General features: G+C 48.6%; 2 protein-coding genes across 3 annotated transcripts; both read left to right on the top strand.

Annotated features, from left to right (window-relative positions):
* Positions 1-479: 479 nt before the first annotated feature.
* LOC111158496 (interleukin-36 receptor antagonist protein) lies at positions 480-5944 on the top strand. The gene is made up of 4 exons (XM_022520556.1): positions 480-633; positions 2213-2298; positions 3382-3509; positions 3685-5944. The coding sequence occupies exons 1-4, from the start codon at positions 605-607 to the stop codon at positions 3907-3909; spliced, it is 468 nt and encodes a 155-aa protein (XP_022376264.1). The 5' UTR covers positions 480-604; the 3' UTR covers positions 3910-5944.
* A 2975-nt stretch (positions 5945-8919) lies between these two features.
* LOC111158510 (interleukin 1 family member 10) lies at positions 8920-15467 on the top strand. Of its 2 annotated transcripts, none has more exons than XM_022520582.1 (5): positions 8920-8970; positions 12287-12342; positions 14454-14539; positions 14845-14972; positions 15255-15467. In XM_022520582.1, the coding sequence occupies exons 1-5, from the start codon at positions 8920-8922 to the stop codon at positions 15465-15467; spliced, it is 534 nt and encodes a 177-aa protein (XP_022376290.1). The 2 variants fall into 2 exon arrangements, with proteins under 2 accessions (XP_022376290.1, XP_022376291.1); XM_022520583.1 differs by having other exon boundaries at positions 8954-8966; positions 12284-12342.
* Positions 15468-18195: the final 2728 nt, after the last annotated feature.

The following is an 18195-nucleotide window of genomic DNA, read 5'->3' on the forward strand; positions in this document are numbered from 1 at the left end:
GAGAAAGGAAAGGGGAGAAAAGGGGCCTTGTTCTAAAATCGGCTTTCCTTGAGGGGTTGTTTGCACTGAACCCTTTGGGTCTGGAAGCGCCTGAGGTCCAGGAGCTGAGAGCTCATGAAGAGCTTGAAGGCTACTGGGAAGTTCGTCAGAATTGCTGAAAGAAGATTATCTCCAGAACCTTCCTTCCTTGGGAGAGGTACTGAAGAGCAGGTGTTTCTGGAGGCCTAGGGTGGTGTGAAATGCCTGGGAAGCACTGCTCCTCCTCAGCTTGTGGTGGTTTCTGGGGCTCCTCCCTCGTGCATTATTAAAAGGGCTGAGGCATCCTAGGGGAGCAGGCAGATACCACAGGCTCTGCCAGGAGAAAGGAGCATTCTGAGGTGTCCTTTGGGGAGCTGGGTTTCATTCTCCCTGGCAGGACTGGGACTCTCTCCTGACCCCAGCCCTAGAGTCCCCTACTCTATGGGGAATGGTCACATTCTGGGAAGGGGTAGGGTGGGGTCAGAAGGCCGTTTGCTTCTCAAGCCCCTGCCAGCCCAGCCTCTATCTCCACCTAAGATTTTGTATTATTTCAGAATAAGAGAGTCTACACACTGTGGAGGTCAAGATGGTCCTGAGTGGGGCGCTGTGCTTCCGGTGAGTATCTGAACCTCTGATTGGCTGTGTCCTTTGGGGGAAGAAGTTCCGGGTAGACCTGTTGTCCATCCTTTGTGGGTAGGGAGGGGCTGCGGCTGCCCAGAGCTGGGGCTCTTGTTGGTGGGTGGGCAGCTGGGAAGTTGTTAACAGCCCCTCATTGTCCTAGGAGAAGTTTTTCCAGCCTTTGTCAGGCTGAGGTTGGCCACCTCATGGGGGTTTCCTGATAAGAGGGGGGAGCAAGTGAATCACTCTGCGTTGAGCTTCAGCCCCACATATCCATAATGAGAATTGAAGTCCGGAGACCCATCCCAGAGCTGTTACCACCCTCTGGGGTGCACTGATGTCACTCTACTCATCACACCCATGCTGCCCTTTGGGGCAAAACAACAACAAAACTGTTTAGTCAATCAGTCTGTCCGTCCGCTGACATGTACTGAGCCAGGTGGTCTGCTGTGTTCTGGACTTTGCACTACTGAGTGAAAATGGTCTTTGTCCTCTCTGAACTCAGAGTCTCCCATAGCTTTTCCCAAGGTGAGTTCTGTGGAGCCCCAATCCTATGAGTGGCTTTAAATAGTGGCTCTCCTTGATTAAGAGATGTAGGAAATACTGCTTTCTGTGTCTTCTTCTAAGGGAAGCATGGTGCAGTTTAATATATGAGTAACTTTGAACAAGATTTGTTTGTGTTTAGCTACCATCGAACCAATTTGCACACAGCATACTTATTTCTGTATAACACCTGAAGAAACCCATTTTAGGATATATTTTTCACCTCCCAGGATGTAAAAAAATCAATTGAGATCAGAGATGAGAAATAAATTTGAAAACAAAACAAAAGAATTTTAAATTTATTATTTACTTTAAATTTTTTTTAAAGATTTCTTTTATTTGAGAGAGAAAGAGAAAGCACGTGCAGTGGGGAGGGGCAGGGGAAGAGGGAGGGAGGAACTTAAGCAGACTTAGACTGAGTGCGAGCCTAACACAGGCCTTGATCTCACCACACTGAGATCACAACCTGAGTGGAAACCAGGAGTCTGACACTCAACTGACCGTGCCACTCGGGTGCCCCAAGAATTTTAAAATTTAAAGATATTCGTCACTTACTAGATAGAAGTAAATGTGCCTTGATGTCTTCAGTAATGATTGAAGAATCAGATTTTCATCTGGAAAAGGCATGTGGATGATCTAACCCTTGTCTTAATTTAGCCACAGGGAGACTCAAGCCCAGAGAGGGCAAGCAACTTGTCTGTTGCGACTCAGTAGCAATGGTGGCACAGCCAGACAAGAACCCAGCACTCTGACTCACAGTCCAGTTTCTTTTCCAACATCACACATGGAGATTGGCTGGTATAGAGAAGATTGAATAGGGTGTAGGAGCAAATCTGAGACTCAGGTGGGGGGCTGTGTTGTTATCCCATTGGTAGGGTAGGAGCCCAGCAGGGCTGGCAGAGAAGGTTGGGTGGTTACTTCTGGCACAGCAGGAGGAGAATGAGACAATGTCTGACCGTGGGGGACTCTGTAGAGCCCAGCAAGCCCGAGCACCCACCTCTCCCCTAACTGTCATCCTTTCTTGATGTTTCAGGATGAAGGATGCGGCCTTGAAGGTGCTTTATCTGCATGACAACCAGCTTCTGGCTGGAGGGCTGCATTCAGGGAAGGTCATCAAAGGTTCGTGGCAAAACATGACCCAACTTCCCTAGGTCCTTATAGACTCTGAGGGGAGGGGGCCTAGAGGGGACTTAGAATAGTGATGTAAACTGGCCGACAGACCCCGGGCCTGACACAGTAGATGGGGCATCATAAAAGCAGGCTCTGAACACAGACAAAAAATACTACACCTTCCAGCAAAGCGAGGGCACTTAACGGCAGGCCACCTCAAGCCTCATGCAAAGGTGGGAATCTTTTCCAGAATGAAAGCTTTGTTCTTCTCTCATAGGTGGACTTAGGCCAAACATTCCTTTTCCTGGGAGCCAGTGCTAAAGGCTCCAGGCCTTTATTCCCATGTGGGAGTGACTTTCTATCCCTTTGTCCTGGGTCCCCTCTGCTTTCTGAGGATTCCTGGTCCCTCAGAGTGATGGGACCCCGATAACGGTGGCACCATCTTACTCTTTCTGCCACAGACTCCATGACAGGTCTTCTCTCTAAAATAGCATATACCTGCCTACTTGGGACACTTTTACTGGGCTCTGGGGCCACCGTGTGTGTTTCTCTCTCTCTCTGTCTCTCTCTCTCTCTGTGTGTGTGTGTGTGTGTGTGTGTGTGTGTACATGTATATAAGCTTGCATATATCTATGTGTGAGTGTGTGGGTGTATGTGTTTGTATACATGGTGGGAGATGGTATAGAGGGGAATGAGACCCTCTTCTGTTCTCAGGAATATCACAGGTGGTACAAACATGTCCAAATAACTCTGATGAGAGGATTATCAAGTTTCCAAATAAGGCAGAGGGTCAAGAGGCATTAAAGGAGGTGGCCAGATATCCCCTGGGGCTTGGAGAAAATGTGAAAGGTTGAGCCTGGACAAGGGGGTGGGCATACAGATGGGAGATGGTATAACGTGCTTATATGCCTTGCTGTCATTGGGCCAACTGGCAGAAGACCACGTTCCCTAGATGACAGCTGTTAACAGGCTTTCCTTCTGCCAGTCTGGGGATAGGATGTCTCATGTAGTTTCTTGTGCTCCAAGGTCCATGATGTAGAGAGAGGGAGGGAAGGGCAGTCAAGGCCCCTGAATCTGGCTTCCTTTCTCTAGGCGAGGAGATCAGTGTTGTCCCCAACCGGTCTCTGGATGCCAAGTTGTCTCCAGTCATCCTGGGAGTCCAGGGAGGGAGCCAGTGCCTGTCGTGTGGGACAGGGCAGGAACCAACTCTGAAACTAGAGGTGAGTCCTGTTTGGGCATCCTTGCTATCTGAATTCACTAAGCCAGCAGCCTGGGGCCAGAGCTCCCCTCCCTCAAAGGTTCTCTGGATTATAGCCCTACCTCTTCATGCCTGTGGCGCAGCTCTCTTGCCTCCTCCGCTCCTTCCCCTCACCTGCCATACCCCTCTGCTCACAGCCAGTAAACATCATGGAACTCTACCTTGGTGCCAATGAATCCAAGAGCTTCACCTTCTACCGGCGGGACACAGGGCTCACCTCCAGGTTCGAGTCGGCTGCCTACCCGGGCTGGTTCCTCTGCACGTTGCCTGAAGCAGACCAGCCTCTCACACTTACCCAGCTTTCAGAAGATGCCAGCTGGGGAAACCCCATCACAGACTTCTACTTCCAACAGTGTGATTAGGGCAATGTACCCCACAGAACCTACCTGGTCAGAACTGGCTTAGGCAGGGGCGGAGGTGGAAGAAGACACTGGTGGCAACCATCCCCCCATCTGCTCTCAGGACCCCACCTCTGGCTGGGCATTCGGCCACTCTCCCTTTTGATTCCCAGTTTAGATAAATCCTTTGAGATTTGGGGGCTTAGATCACAGTTTCTTTCCCTGCTGAGTGATGCTTCTCGTGTAGAACCTTGCAAAAACCACTCAAGATAAACTGGAAGCCACATAAAAAGGTTCCCAAGGAGTCAGGATAGGGGGAGTAGTGGAAATCCTTCATGCTTCATGATAACTTACCCAGTAACCCTGAGCCCCACCAGCCAGCCCATCCTGAGTTAAACCTATTAGGGCCACCAAATGCCCACACGAGGTCCTGTCATCCACCACTATGCAGGAGAGGGAGGTCATAGAGTTTGGGACCCAGGGCCCAGCCCCCTCCCTCTTGCCTATAACTTAGCTGCCATCATATTCTACCTTTTCCATCTCAACAGTCATGCTCTAGCCATGGCAGAAGTTGTTGGTGGTGTCCAAGGAACTTACTCTAGCTGAGAAGGCTGAAGAACAACCAGACATGTCATATATTTGAAACCTGAGGTACCACTAAAATCCAAGATGCTGGTATCTCTTCACATGGAAAGATGCTTGTGATATACTGAGAAGAGCAAAATTACAAAGTAGCATATCTTGTAATCTCATTTTTATTAAAAAATGCCTATCTATATATTTCTGCACAGAAAAAAGTCTAGAAGAATTTACTTCAATTTTTGGAATGTCAATTTAGCAATTACAGGTGATTTTTCTTTTATTCTTTTATTTATTTCCAATATTCTAATCATTCTACAGTGAAGATGGACTCCTTGTGTACTAAGTTAATCTTGAGAAAAACAGAGCAAACACTATTTCTGATCATCTTCAGCATCCACTTCCCTGAGTGAAGTTCAAATTGAATGGAGCTCTGCTGCTCTGGTCAGCAGTGGTGAGAAGCAGCTCACAGACCTCAGCAAAGCCATGAAGAAAGAAAATATGATGAGTTAGCATGGCTAGAATCTCCTGGAGAGGGTATTTATAGAATGAGCAATCCTGGACCTGAGTTGTCACAGCCCCCTGAGATTTCAAGGTGTGGGTTTTAGCCTCCAAAGAGTCCCATGCTGGTTGGAATCCATGTCCTTCTGGAAACTTGAGACTGTGGCATTATTTGTAGAGAGGTTCTTTGCAGATGCAATTAGTTAAGAGGCCATGCTGTACTTGGGTGGGTTTTAAATCCAACAGGACTACATATGCAAGAAGAGGAGAGGACAAACAGGGAGACACGCAGGAGACCCAGACCTGGAGGCAGAGATTGCATTTATGTGCAACAAGGCGAGAAATGCCATTACTGAGGCAACTTCTTGCTAGGAAGGGGCAAGGAAGAATTCTTCCCCAAAGGCTTCAGAGGGAGGACGGCCTTCTAGTCTCCTGAACTATGAGAGAACAAGTTTGCATCATTTTAAACCACCAACTTAGTGGCAATTAGTTATGGCAGTCCTAGGACATCAACACAGCTGCTGCTGACCCCATCTCTCATCATGTGTGTGTTCTCTCCCACACTGCACCTGAGTTGTCTCTGTGACCAACAGAACGTAGCAGAAGCAGAAGTAATATTATATCACTTTGAGAGTAGACTATGAAAGAGTCTGCGTCTTCTATCTTGCTTTGTCTCTCTGCTTCTTTGTTTACTTGCTCTGGGGGAAGCCAGCTGCCATCTCATAAGCAGTCCTATAGAGAGACCCATGTGTTGAAAAAGGAAGCCTCCTGCCAGCTGCCACATGAGCATGTTTGGAAGCAGTTCCCCAGCCCCAGTCGGGCCTTCAGATGATGCACCTCTGACTGACAGCTCAATTCCCACCTCAGGAGATACTCTGAAACAGAAACACCTAGCTAAACGGGTCTAGAGTCCCAACCCTCAGAAACTGAGAAAATAAATGTTTGTTGCCTTCAGTTGCTAAGGGTTTTTTTTTTAAAGAAGATTTATGTATTTATCTTTTTAGAGAGAGAGAGGGAGAGAGAGAGAGAGAGTGCATGTGGTGGGGATGGGGAGAGAGAGAGGGAGAATCTCAAGCAGACTCCCTGATGAGTGTGGAGCCCCATGAAGGGCTTGATTTCATGACCCTGAGAGATCATGACCTGAGCTGAAACCAAGAGTCAGACACTTAACCGACGGAGCCATCCAGGTGCCCCAACTAAGTTTTGGGATCACATCAATAGATAACTAATACATAGGGAAAGAGGAATAAATGCACTTATTATGATTGCAATTTTCTCTGATATTTTCATTTTCCTTCTCCAGATCAACATCAACCCTTTTATTCCATCATTCTGTTTAACAGCTGATTATAATAAAGTTTTTGACTATTCTCTGCAAGGTTTAACTCCTCTTGACTACCTTTTCACCTCTGGTCCAATGTATCTGGGACTGTGACTCCAACATCCCTGCCTAAACTTTAGGTGATCAGAACAAAAGCCAGAGGAGAGGCCTAAATCTGAGCCCCAGGTATCCTTCCTGCAACTCACCAGTCAGACCAGCCTGGCAGGTTCAGATTCTGCTGAGGCACAGCAAGGATGTGGCCAGACCAGAAGGGTCTGTCTCTGTGGAGCTGCAGAGGTCCAGATGCAGCCAAAGCCCTTGGGTAGCAGACAGCACAGGTCCTGTCACAGGCTTTCCAGGAGTGCTGAGAACACGGGCTCCAGGCACCAGGCTTGTTTCTACAGACCCAGTTCACATTCTCTTTGTCCATGGGCCTAGCCATAGTCTCATATCATCACCTCCTCCAAGAAGCCTTTGCTGAATTGAGATCTCTGGTCATTTGCTCTGACTGTGCTACATTGCTATGCCAACTTCCCCTCATTGTAATAATTGATTTGGGGTCTAAGACCCCTGAAAAGACCTTAGTGTCAAGGCTGTATTGATTTTTTCCAAGCACTTCAAATAACGTTTGACAAATACATGGAAACTGGCGAGTACAGAATGTGGAAACTATTCCTCCACCCTGGACTATTCTTTCTCTCTTCTCTACCCATCTAAATGGGCCCACCCTTCAAGGAGAAGCTGAAATATCACCCCCGTCTGGAAGCTTTCTCCTGCCTAAAGTGATTGATTCATCATTTGTAGGATGATAGAATTACAAATGCTGTTAGCAGGGATGAGCTGACATGAGTCAGTAGAAAAAGAAGGAGTGTAATATGCTACCTTTAGGAATGTATGAGCTTGGGAACCACATGAAAAAGATATGGTGGTTTTAGATTTCTTCAATTTCAATATAAGCCCCCAGCTTGACCTGTATTTACAGAGGTGTAGTGTCCACATCACACTGCATTTGTGCCAAGAATAGGCATTGAGGACTCAGAGTGTGTCCTGAATAGTAGAGAATGTCCCAAGACCAAGTCATTAGGACAGATGCTAGGAAGCTGAAGGTCTTTACCCTGGAGAAGCAATACACAGAAATCCCCATTCAAACACTCAAAGCTCTTCCTAGTAGAAAAATATACTTGTTCTGTGTAATTCCAGGAGGCACAAGCAGGACTGAAGAGTAGAAGTTATGTGTGACCCCAAAATTTTAACCTCAAGGACCATACGCACTGTTAGGGTTTCTTCAAGAGACTGTGGAGGTATTGAAGGAGAGCCTGATTAACTATGTCTCAGGGGTGCCATAGCATAGATTTCTCCCTTTGGAGGGAGCCTATATGCCATGTCTAAGGCCCTTTTAATTCTAGGAATTTTTTTACCCAAGGAGATTCTCTGCCTTTATTGTTTCCAACGTGCCATTGTCCTGCAGATTAGGGAGTCTGGTCTTCTTAATTATCTTAAGTATTTATGACTTAGCTCCCCAGCTGGACTGTAAAACTGCCTAACAGCAGGGACCATGCAATGCACATCTTTGTCACCCAGCAGTGAAAATGCTCAGTAAATGCTCATTGACTGTCAGGCAAAATACCCCATGCGTTGGTCCTTTCCATAGAGAGATAAGAGATTGGGAGGGCATAAAGAATGATTGTTGGCCTTAGGAAACAGAAATTGGGTCCCCTTCCCTGCCTATCTTTTCTTACCTTTCACTCTTGCAGCCTCTGTAATGTGGATCAACCTCTCCTACTTTCTTACCAGGCCCTTTGTGGAACTAAGAGTAAGAAGTACAGTAAGGCAGATAGTCTCCAGAGAGCACAGTGTCAAGCTTCTCCACCCCTTATGAGTAGACGGATGGACAGATGGACTGATGGTTGGACAGACAGGTGAGTGGATGGATGCACTGAGGTAAGAGATGTTGATTAGAGGCTTGAGTATTCTCTTTACTCCTGCCCTGCTCACACTGTATCATGTGTCCTACTCCTCCAGGGCACACGATGGCTGCTCAGTCCCAGGATGGATCTAAGGTCAATGTCTTCTGTAGGTGGGTTTCCTTAAATGTTCTATCTCATCAACCTGGTAATAGCTAATAGGACTTGTTGAAAAGCAGAGAATTCTCTGCCCTCTTTCCAAACAAGGCCATGTTCCCAGTGCCATCAGTCCCCTCTCTTTTGTTGTCTCGCTGGCCATAGCCTGGCTTAAAACACCAGAAGTTGCTCTGTCCTTGGGCCCCTTACACACATCCCCCTCTTGCCACTTCTACCTCTCTAAGCCTAGGATGGAGCCTCATGGGGCACCAACGGGAAGGTGATATGAAGCCATCTGACCCCAAGCCTGTTTATCTGGCTATTGAAGCCACCAATAACAGTGCCAATGACAGTAGCTATGAGCAGGGGCCCAGTGACTGGCTTTTGCCAGGGCTTTATGGGTGACTCTCTCCCCCTTCAACAAACACTCATTAATGCTCCCACCTCCTTATTATCCATACTGTGCTAAAGACATTGTGAAATCCCTAGGCTCTTCTTTCCCATCCTGAAGCTAATTATAACGATTGCTGCAGGCCTGACCCACCCCGACCAGACAGTATAAACTCAGGGCAGATGCTCTGGAGAAATCACTCGGACGTCCCAGGGACCCAGGATTTCAGGTCAGTGGTTGATAGGTAGTATTCAATCTCTCCTTCTCGTTTTCCTTCTCCTTTATATCAATATCTCTGGTACGCCCCCTCTCTTAACTCCTCCTGGCAAGCTTTCTAGATAACAAGGTATCCCCTCCACAGAACACTGTGGGATGCTAAATAAGTCTGGGAGCACATAGAAAGAATGCGAGAGAAGGCATAGATTAAGCCAAGTCAAGATTTTTGAACATTTAGAGCCATAGATTTTAGAAAGTAATTTCAGAAGAAATCAGCCAGGTCAGTGGTATTCAATAGCGTGTGACGAGGCTTGGGGTTCATTATGTATACCCTGGTGCCAGCTTTAGGGTCAACGGCAGTGTTAGCATGGGTCTGGTGTCACCCTCATTCTTTGATTCAGCAAAAACAAGTCCCTTTTACCCATTTTCCTTTCATTAGGTTTCTATGTAAATTTTCATTGTGAAACTTAGTTTTGAAAAATACTGGTCTTACCCAGCCTCTCATCCTAGTGATGACTATTTGGAGGCCCAGGGACTAAAGAGGACTTTCCAAGGCAGCAGGGCCAGTTGGTAGCAGAGCTAGGTCTAGAACCCAATCTTGCCGTTGAATTCTTCTGTGTGCGTTTCTATGACCCGCTTGTAGGCATATATTTGTGTCGGGCTGGTTGGACCTCCACGCCACACTTCATGGATCAAGATATTGTTAACTTTTATAAGGGAAACAAATGCTTATATATAGAACAATACACCATACAGAGAAATTTAATAAGAGTTCAGAGTAGGAGTTGCAAGGATAAAGGAAAGATACATTAAACTCTGAGTTATGGAATCATAGATAGTTTGATCTGGAAAGAATCTTAGTAACCACAGATTTTGATTCCATGATCTCATAGATGCTGATTTTGAGAATTGAAGGTGAGGTGACATGACCTTGTATGTCTGAGCTGTTACTCTGACCTGATAATTAATTTGGCAGAGCTAGAGACTCAACCTGTTGATAAATGATACCATATCCAGTGGCTCTAATGCCAAAAGACCTGAATGGTTGGCAAGGAAGGGGGATGGCTTTTGAGGGAGGGAAATCAAAGACAACTCTAAGCATGCCCACTGGGAAGATAAGAAAGAAGGCATGTGCCTGGAGGGGTGGTTTGGTGTCCACGAGATATACTCATACAAGTGTGTCAGGACCGGATGATGATGAAATGAGCAGTCACTGTAGACTATGGAGCTGGGTGGGGATGTTGTGAAAGCAATACCTAGAACACAGGTCCAGTACCTCCCAGAGGTCGGGCTGGATTGAAGGTAGAAAAGCCAGGAATACAGGCACAGGTACAATGGCTATTAAGAAGACAAAGTTACATTTCAGGGGCACGTGGGTGGTGCAGTTGGTTAAACATGCAATTCTTGATTTCAGCTCAGGTCACGATTTCATGGTGGTGAGATTGAACCCTGCCTCAGGCTCCGTGCTCAGCATTGAGTCTGCTTGTGATTCTCTGTTTTTCTTCCTCTACCCCTCTCACTCATGCTTGTGCTCTCTCTCTCTCTCTCTCAAAAATAAATAAATCTTAAAAAAAAAGACAAAATTATATTTTAAAGACTAATTTGTCGAATTTGCTGGTTAATCAGACATAGAGTAAGGAGAAGGGGGGAATGAATAGGCTGGGAGGAGGAGAAGATTGATTTGACTTCTGATCTATTTGGTTGGGTGGGATGGCAGGAAGTCCAAAGGGAGGTGTCATATGGACTGTTGGAGATAAAGAAGCATGTTCAGTCGGGGCTTGGGAGGCTTTGGACTAAGGTGATCACTGCAGCTGTGGCAATGGATGAATGGCAACTCCATGGGGGTATGACTGAGAAGTGCTTAGAACTTACACTTGTGACTTCCAGCCTTAAGGACACTGCCAAATGGAAGGGAGAATCTACAGGGACCTGAGAAGGGGAAAATGGAAGTGTGAAGGGAGTCAGTCAATGTCAAGATCTCTGAGGAGGCAGAAGCCAAATACCAGAAGAATCAAAAGAGTCTTTAGATTTAGTTCCAGAGAATTTAATATTGGCCTTGGAAAGGGCACTGTCCACATAGAAAATGTGTAGAAGAACAAGGTGGGGGTGTGATGGAGAAAGCCCAGTGCTACTTGGGTGGTGGTCTTTGACTCAGGACAGGTGGACTGATGAAGTCTGAGACAGCCAGAGATGGTGTCCAGGGAGGACAATAGGCCAGAGTCCAGGGAAAGTTCACTTGGGGGCACTAGGGAAGGGAAAGCTTAGGGGAAGGAGGGTGTGGTGCATTGGGAGGGACCATGACAGATTCTCAGCCCCAGGACCTCAGGCTCTCTGATGGACTAGAAGCTGGCTTTTCACTCCAATTCACTTCATCGTAGTCTAGCCAGAATCCAGGAAGGGGGTGCCTGATATGACGGTCTTTGGGAGAAATACTGGGATTTGGGGTTGGGCCAGAACAGGAGGCTTCTGGGGCCTCTGGAGATCTAGCTGGACTGGACCTGCCCTAAATTTCTGCCCATGCCTTATGTTCACACTGACCAGGAGTAAGAATCATCATCCCCACTAAGAGCCCTCCACTGTATCTGTCCATGCCAGAACTTGGCATAGTTGCTAGCCTGCCCATTATTTTTGCAGCTATAACCAAAGGAGCACCAGTAGTTTGGCTAAGAGAGAGCACGACAAAGTGTGCTTGCACTAAGGCGACACAGCTGGTGACCTGGCTGGGCTGGGGATCATCTATCTAGTACTTTGCTGCTCAAAGTGTGGCCAGGGACCAGCGGTGTTCATATCACTTGGTTGCATGTTTGAAATGCAGGCTCAGGTTCCAACCCAGACCTTGGGAACCAGAACTGGCAGGTGATTTATATGTTTCCTGGAGAGTGAGAAAAACTGAGATGGTGTACCAGTTCCCCAACCTATCTGGTCGTGGAGTCACTTCAAGCCCTGGTGAATCAGAACCTTCATGTGACTCTAGGGCCTGGCTGGGCAGTGGGACAGGGTTTGAGCTTAGCTCATCCTCATACTGAGAGGCTGGCACACAGCCCACCTCAGTCTCAGCCCCAGGAAGTACTCCTGTCTAAACTCTTTAGAGAACCTGTTCTCTAGTTTTCCCAAGCTAGCACTATGATGGCCCCAAAGGAGAGTGAAGCAGAGCTGCCTGGAGCTTGCTGGGCTGGGGAGACCATGGAAGATTCTGACAAGTCAGTTATAGATAAGCAGTCTAGAGAGATTTTTCTACCCTGTGATTTGGTGGTTTGGGGGTTCCCCAGGAGGTCTGCCCCCCAGCTCTACCCACCCTTCTCTGATAGCCCTTCTCTCCTTCCCCCTCAGCAGGACAAGTCGCCCACAACCACAGGAATGTGCTCCCTCCCCATGGCAAGATACTACACGTAAGTCTTCCTGGAGTTCTCACTTTCTGAACCAGGGGTCTGGGGATGATGTGGGAAGACAGAAAGAAGGCTGAGGGGAGGGAGGTGGCTCCTTCTCATCGAGAAATCTCAAGTGTCCCATAATTAAGCTTAATCATCACCATCATAACAATAGCTCTCTTCCCTAACCATGGATGCCAGGCTTTCTGCTACCTTGGATGCCAGCCTTTCTGCTACCTTGCCTCCCTCCTGAGTAACCTACAAGGAGGGCATGACTGAGTCCATTCAGATTTGGAAACTGAAGCTCAAAGGGGTTAAATAAATTACCGCATGTCACACAGAGCCAGGACTCACCCTCTGTGCTGCTCTGTCCTTTCCCTAAGAGCTCAGAGACAATTTTGAATCTCAGTGATGGCATCTTTATAGGTTGGCCTCTGTGGCCTTTCCTCCCTACCTGCACTCCCAACTCCCTTTTACCTCATTTGACATTTGAGACTTTCCTTATAGGTTACACTTTATAGCCTGTGATTTTTCACTGTAAACTGCCTCCAGCCCTTTGAGGAACGAGATGAGACATAAGGCGAATGTACTTACTTTCAGTCAGGCCCAGGACTGACTTCTAGGCCGCATTTCCTCAGCTCCTCCATGGGCCTGCCCTGTCCTAGACACCAGGGGGCTGGTCGGGGCCTCTGGAAGTTACAATGTGCCTGAGAGGACAAAACACATGTGCACGGAGTACCCACGTAACAAGACAGACGTCAGCCTTTTGGGGTATCTCACTTGGGTTCTGGTCTCCAAAGAGAATGTTGCCTGCAGATGAATTTCCCCCAAGCCCTGGTTGTCCAGGTTGGAGAGGGAAGGCTGGCTAGCAAGCCCAAGCTCTTTCCAGATCCTTCTTTTTATTATACCAGTGAACCTACCTCACATACATACAATCATTAGCTAAGGGTAGTATAATTAGCTGTTATTGAGAGAGAAAAATCTCCTGGAGGCGATGGCGTTGGCCCCAAGGTTCTGCCCTTGGGAGATTGGGAGGGCTCCCCAGGTCCTGAGAGCAGCTGACAGACATTTTGAAACCAGCCAAGCCACTGAGCTAATAACCTGTGTGACTTTGATGTTGCACACACTCTCCGTGGTTTCCTCCCTGCTCCCAGCACGTATTTACCCTCCCAGGCTGATCGTTGGAACCACTGCCAACCCCAAATGACTGTAATCACGCCCTGCTCCGGCTCTTCACCAACCTCCTAAACTTGGCACCCATTATGCAGGGCCACCCCAGAACACACCTCACATGGAATGGGGTGGGGGCATGTTGGCACACCTGCTGTCACATAGGATATACTTTTTTCCTGATTTGTGGATTTTGTTTTATAGAAAAGCCTTTAAAATATTTGAAAAGCATACCACACTTTATTTTTTTCAAGATTTTATTCATTTATTTATGTTTTACTTATTTATTTATTTATTTATTTATTTATTTTAGAGCAAGTAAGCGCAAAAGGAAGGGGCAAAAGGAGAGGGAGAGAGGAGCTCAGGCAGACTCTGTGCTAAGCACAGAGCCTGACACGGGGCTCGATCTCATGACTCTGAGATCAAGACCGGAGCGGAAATCATGAGGTGGATGCTTAGCCGACGGAGGCGCCCAGGTGCCCCACAAACCACACTTTATTATACATTCAAGTAATCCTCTTTGCTGAAGAAAATGAAACATTTTTGTGAAACTGGGTCAGGCCCAGAAAAACTGGGATAAGGCTCACTATATCCTAGAGACATCTGAGCCTCACTAGGAAATTTCTCAGGAAGGGCACGAAAAGGGAGTAACATAATCAGGAAAACTCTGTCTGCCCATCAGTGAGAAGGTACTAGCTTTCCTCACTGCCCCGGGGGCCCTGACCAAAGCCAACGCTGGTAAATGGAGCCTCTGAGAATCACAAGTTCCAGAAGACCTTCCCTTGCCTTAAGGCTGACCTGGTTTCACTCGCTCTTGGGTGGGGTCACGCACCTACTTCTCACTTGTAGGAGAAGAACACCTGAGTGCTCTGTGTGGTACGCCAGAGCATGGAGGTGGGAAGACTTTGGGGCTTGGCAGTGCCTGAAGGGAGCAGGCCATCAGCGCCACTGTCTTGTTACAGAATTAAGGATGCGGATCAGAAGGCTCTATACTTAAGAGGCGACCAGCTCCTGGTGGGAGATCCCAGTGTGGACAATTGCTGTGCAGGTGAGCTTGTGGGGTGAGCATATGGGGTCCCCCTCCCCTCAGACACACCCATGCTCCACCTGCTGTCAGCTCTCCCCTTCCCTTCTGCCTCTGGTGACAGCAAGAAGAGGCAGGGAGAAGCTGAGGACCTCTCCTTTTGAGAATGTCATGACCACTGCAAGGGTCCCAGTCTGCCCAGCAGCCTCCATGCAGGGGCCAGGCCAGGTATGCCCTGGTGCAGCTCTTGTCTGCCCGGGCTTAGCTCACTGAGAGCTTGCCATCTTGGTCCTTTATCTCCTGGCTCTCTTCTCTCTCTTTCCTCCCAGAGAAGATCTGCATACTTCCCAACAGAGGACTGGACCGCACCAAAGTCCCCATCTTCCTGGGGATCCAGGGAGGCCGTCGCTGCCTAGCCTGTGTGGAGACAGGAGAGGGGCCTACCCTGCAGCTGGAGGTGAGAAACCACGCTGTGTTCTGGGGGACCCTGTGGACATGGCCTGGCTTCCAGGGTGCTCTGGCCTCTCGGCACTCATTTGTGGACTCCCAGACAGATCCACGCCTGCCTCCCCTTCCCTCTGCACCTAGTGCCAAGACCCCTGCCCTCCAGAACCTGCCGGAGGCACTGCCCTGGGTACAGACCCTCCCTGTAAAGTCCCTCATTGACCCCCTAGGGGGCTTCTAGTTCTGATATCTCAACCAATGGCCTCATCCTGCAGCAGCCCCCTTGCCCCCACAGGATGTGAACATCGAGGACCTGTACAAGGGTGGTGAAGAGGCCACACGCTTCACCTTCTTCCAGAGAAGCTTGGGCTCAGCCTTCAGGCTTGAGGCCGCTGCCTGGCCTGGCTGGTTTCTCTGTGGCCCAGCTGAGCCCCAGCAGCCAGTACAACTTGTCAAGGAGAGTGAGCCATTGGCCCGCACTGAGTTCTACTTTGAACAGAGTCGGTAGGGAGGCAGGAGGCTGAGTTCCAGGCTGATCCCCCAAGGCAACCTCCTTCTGCTCAGGATCTGTGTGGTAGGCAGAATAACGCCCCCAAAGATGTCCAAATCCTAACCCTCAGAATCTGTGAATGCTTTACCTCACAAGGCAAAAGGGACTTGGCAAATGTGATTAAGGTAAGGGTCTTGAGATGGGGAGACCATCCTGGATTATCCCAGTGGGCCCAGCGTAACCACAAGGGACCTCTTAAGAGTGAGACAGGAGGATGAGAGCCAGAGACTAGAAAATGCTATGCTGCTAATTTCAAATGTAGTGGATGGGGCTACCAGTCAGTGAATGCTGGTGGTTTCCAGAAGCTGGAAAAGGCAAGGGAAAAGATTCTTCCCTAGAGCTTCTAGGAGAAACAATCGAATTTTAGTCCAGTGAAACCCATTTCAGACATCAGACCTCCAGAACTGTAAAATAATAAATGTGTGTTGCTTTAAGCCACCAAATCTGTGGTAATTTGTTACAACAGCAGTAGGAAATTAGCATGAGGCCTTAGTAGGCTCCTGTGAACAGTGTTTAATGAAAGGTGCATGGGTCACTCGGTGTGTTCTTGGAAGGCTGCCCACAGCTTCTCCTGTAGCCCATCTGCTCCAGAGCTTCTAGAAATAGCCAGAAGCTGCAGGAAGAACCCAGCTCTCCCTCCCACCCCCCATCCATGCATGGACAACATCTCGGGTTGCTCACAATTGTAGTTCTAGTTCAAGTCTTGTGATTTGCCTATCAGATATTTCACAGTGAATATGTCATTCAGCCGACTGATCCATGCCAGTGGTTGTCTGCTAGTGGACGTGTGAGAAACAGTGAGGGAGGGATGGCGAGTTTGTCCTGGGTGTGTTGAGTTTAAGGCTGTGGTGAAACTGATGGGCTCAGGTAAGATGACTTGTCCCAGCCAGCAATACAGGGCTGGAACTCGGCTGAGAGTTTGCGAATAGGACTGACACTTGTCCTGGGAGTCTGACACTCTCCATTTCACAGACAATCTGGGGTCAGGAGCAGGCTAGGGCAGAGAGCCCATGATGTTGGTGCTCAGAGTAGTGGGCTGCCAGTCCTCCTCCTCCTTTGTGGGACTATTCTGCGTCCATCCAACATGCACCAGAGGCCAGGCCGTTCAAGGACAGGTTGTCTTCACCCTCAGAACCAGCCTGCAAGGCAAGCATTTGTACCCATTTGACAGATGAGGACACTGAACTAGAAGGGGTGAAATAACTTGGGGAAGGTCGCATGAGCTGTACATGATGGAACTCAAGGTCATCCTGGACCATCTGACCGCAATATCATTCCACACATTTTTATTCCACTCTTATTCTGGGAGTTGGGGACAGGCTGGCAAATAAGAACAAGCTTCCTTGGAGGTGATAATTGAGCGGGAGAAACACTAAACAGGCAACCAATCAAAGAAGAAAACAAACAAGAGCAGTTTACATGATAGAGTGTGGGCAGGGTAGGTACAGAATGACTTGGGAGAAGGTGGTCAGGGGAGGTGACTCTTTTTGGGAGCTGACGTCTGAGCTGAGGCTGAAGGACAGGAGTGAGCGGGCCTGGGAGTGACGAGGCAGAGGAATAGCAAGACTGCAGGCTCTGAGACAGAAGGGGCTTGGTGTGTCCAAACAGCAGTGGGAGGCCGGGGTATTGGAGCCTGGAGAATAAGGGAGAGGGTTAGGAGGTGAGCAAGACCAGCAGGGGCTGGGCTATGGGGGCCTTAAAGGCAAAGTGAGGGCTTCAGTTTATCTTTATGTGTGAAGGGAAGCTACGGGAAGGGTTGTAGCAGAGGAGAGACATGCTGGCCTGACTCCTTTAGTAAGTGTAGATTCTTATCCTGCCTCCCCATGGCCTCCATATGCCCTGATTCCTTTGTCACCTGGCTTTCAGGTCATACCTGTGTGTTTATGTGTTGAAGCGACTCTGTGCTTTTGGAGGGCATGTTCTGTTCAGTTTCAGGTCACCAGTACCCAGAGTAGCTGCTGGAACACCAAAGGTGCTGAAGAGGTAGAGTCTCAAATGGATTAGCGGATGATCACTCGGGTCTTGCCGATCATTCAGGATTATACTGTGTAAGGAGAGCCATGGTAGCAAGGTGGATGGTCCCCATTGTGGGACAGAGGTGGAGCTGGCAGAGAGGGCTAGACAGAGCTTCAAAAGTGAAAGGGCACTTAGTCTGGGCCTCAAGGAAAGAGTAGTTTCCCAGGCAGAGAGTGTGGGCCTGGACATTTCTAGGCAGAGAGAATGACTTGGGAGGGCATGATGGAGAAGAGCTCCTAGTACCTCTGGGATGTGATGAGGCATCACATGCTGGGACTCAGGGCTTGTGGCTGAGGAGTTGTTGAAAATGAAGATAGGAAGTTAGGTGGGACCTGGCTAGGAATGCCCTGTGAGGGAGGTTACCTTTATCCAGGAGACCTGGAGGAGTCATCCAAGTATTTCAAGCAGGACCTGGATTTTAAGCCTGGGCCTCTGAGGTCAACATTGGACCAACCCAGCTGCTGCGAGGACCTCACCCATCTTCCTCTTCACTCCCCCTCTCATCCCACCTGCCCTCTGTTTGGTAATGCCCTGGGATTGGCTTTGGTGCTTTGGTTCCAAGGTTTACTCAGCCCTGTCGCCTCCTCTTACTTGCTCATCTCCTTCACTCATGGGAACGCAACTTGATCCAACTTGGTGCAGGGCCGGTGGCTGGGAGGAGGACTGGGTC

Source organism: Enhydra lutris, unplaced genomic scaffold, assembly GCF_002288905.1.
Source record: "Enhydra lutris kenyoni isolate GAN:26980312 unplaced genomic scaffold, ASM228890v2 scaffoldscaffold59, whole genome shotgun sequence".
Lineage (NCBI taxonomy): Eukaryota > Metazoa > Chordata > Mammalia > Carnivora > Mustelidae > Enhydra > Enhydra lutris.

Coding starts and splice junctions, on each gene's coding strand:
- LOC111158496 (XM_022520556.1), top strand. CDS start 605: ATGGTCCTGAGTGGGGCGCTGTGCTTCCG. Junction 634..2,212: donor AGTGGGGCGCTGTGCTTCCG/GTGAGTATCTGA, acceptor TTGATGTTTCAG/GATGAAGGATGCGGCCTTGA. Junction 3,510..3,684: donor AACCAACTCTGAAACTAGAG/GTGAGTCCTGTT, acceptor CTCTGCTCACAG/CCAGTAAACATCATGGAACT.
- LOC111158510 (XM_022520582.1), top strand. CDS start 8,920: ATGCTCTGGAGAAATCACTCGGACGTCCCAGGGACCCAGGATTTCAGG. Junction 14,540..14,844: donor TGTGGACAATTGCTGTGCAG/GTGAGCTTGTGG, acceptor CTTTCCTCCCAG/AGAAGATCTGCATACTTCCC. Junction 14,973..15,254: donor GGCCTACCCTGCAGCTGGAG/GTGAGAAACCAC, acceptor TTGCCCCCACAG/GATGTGAACATCGAGGACCT.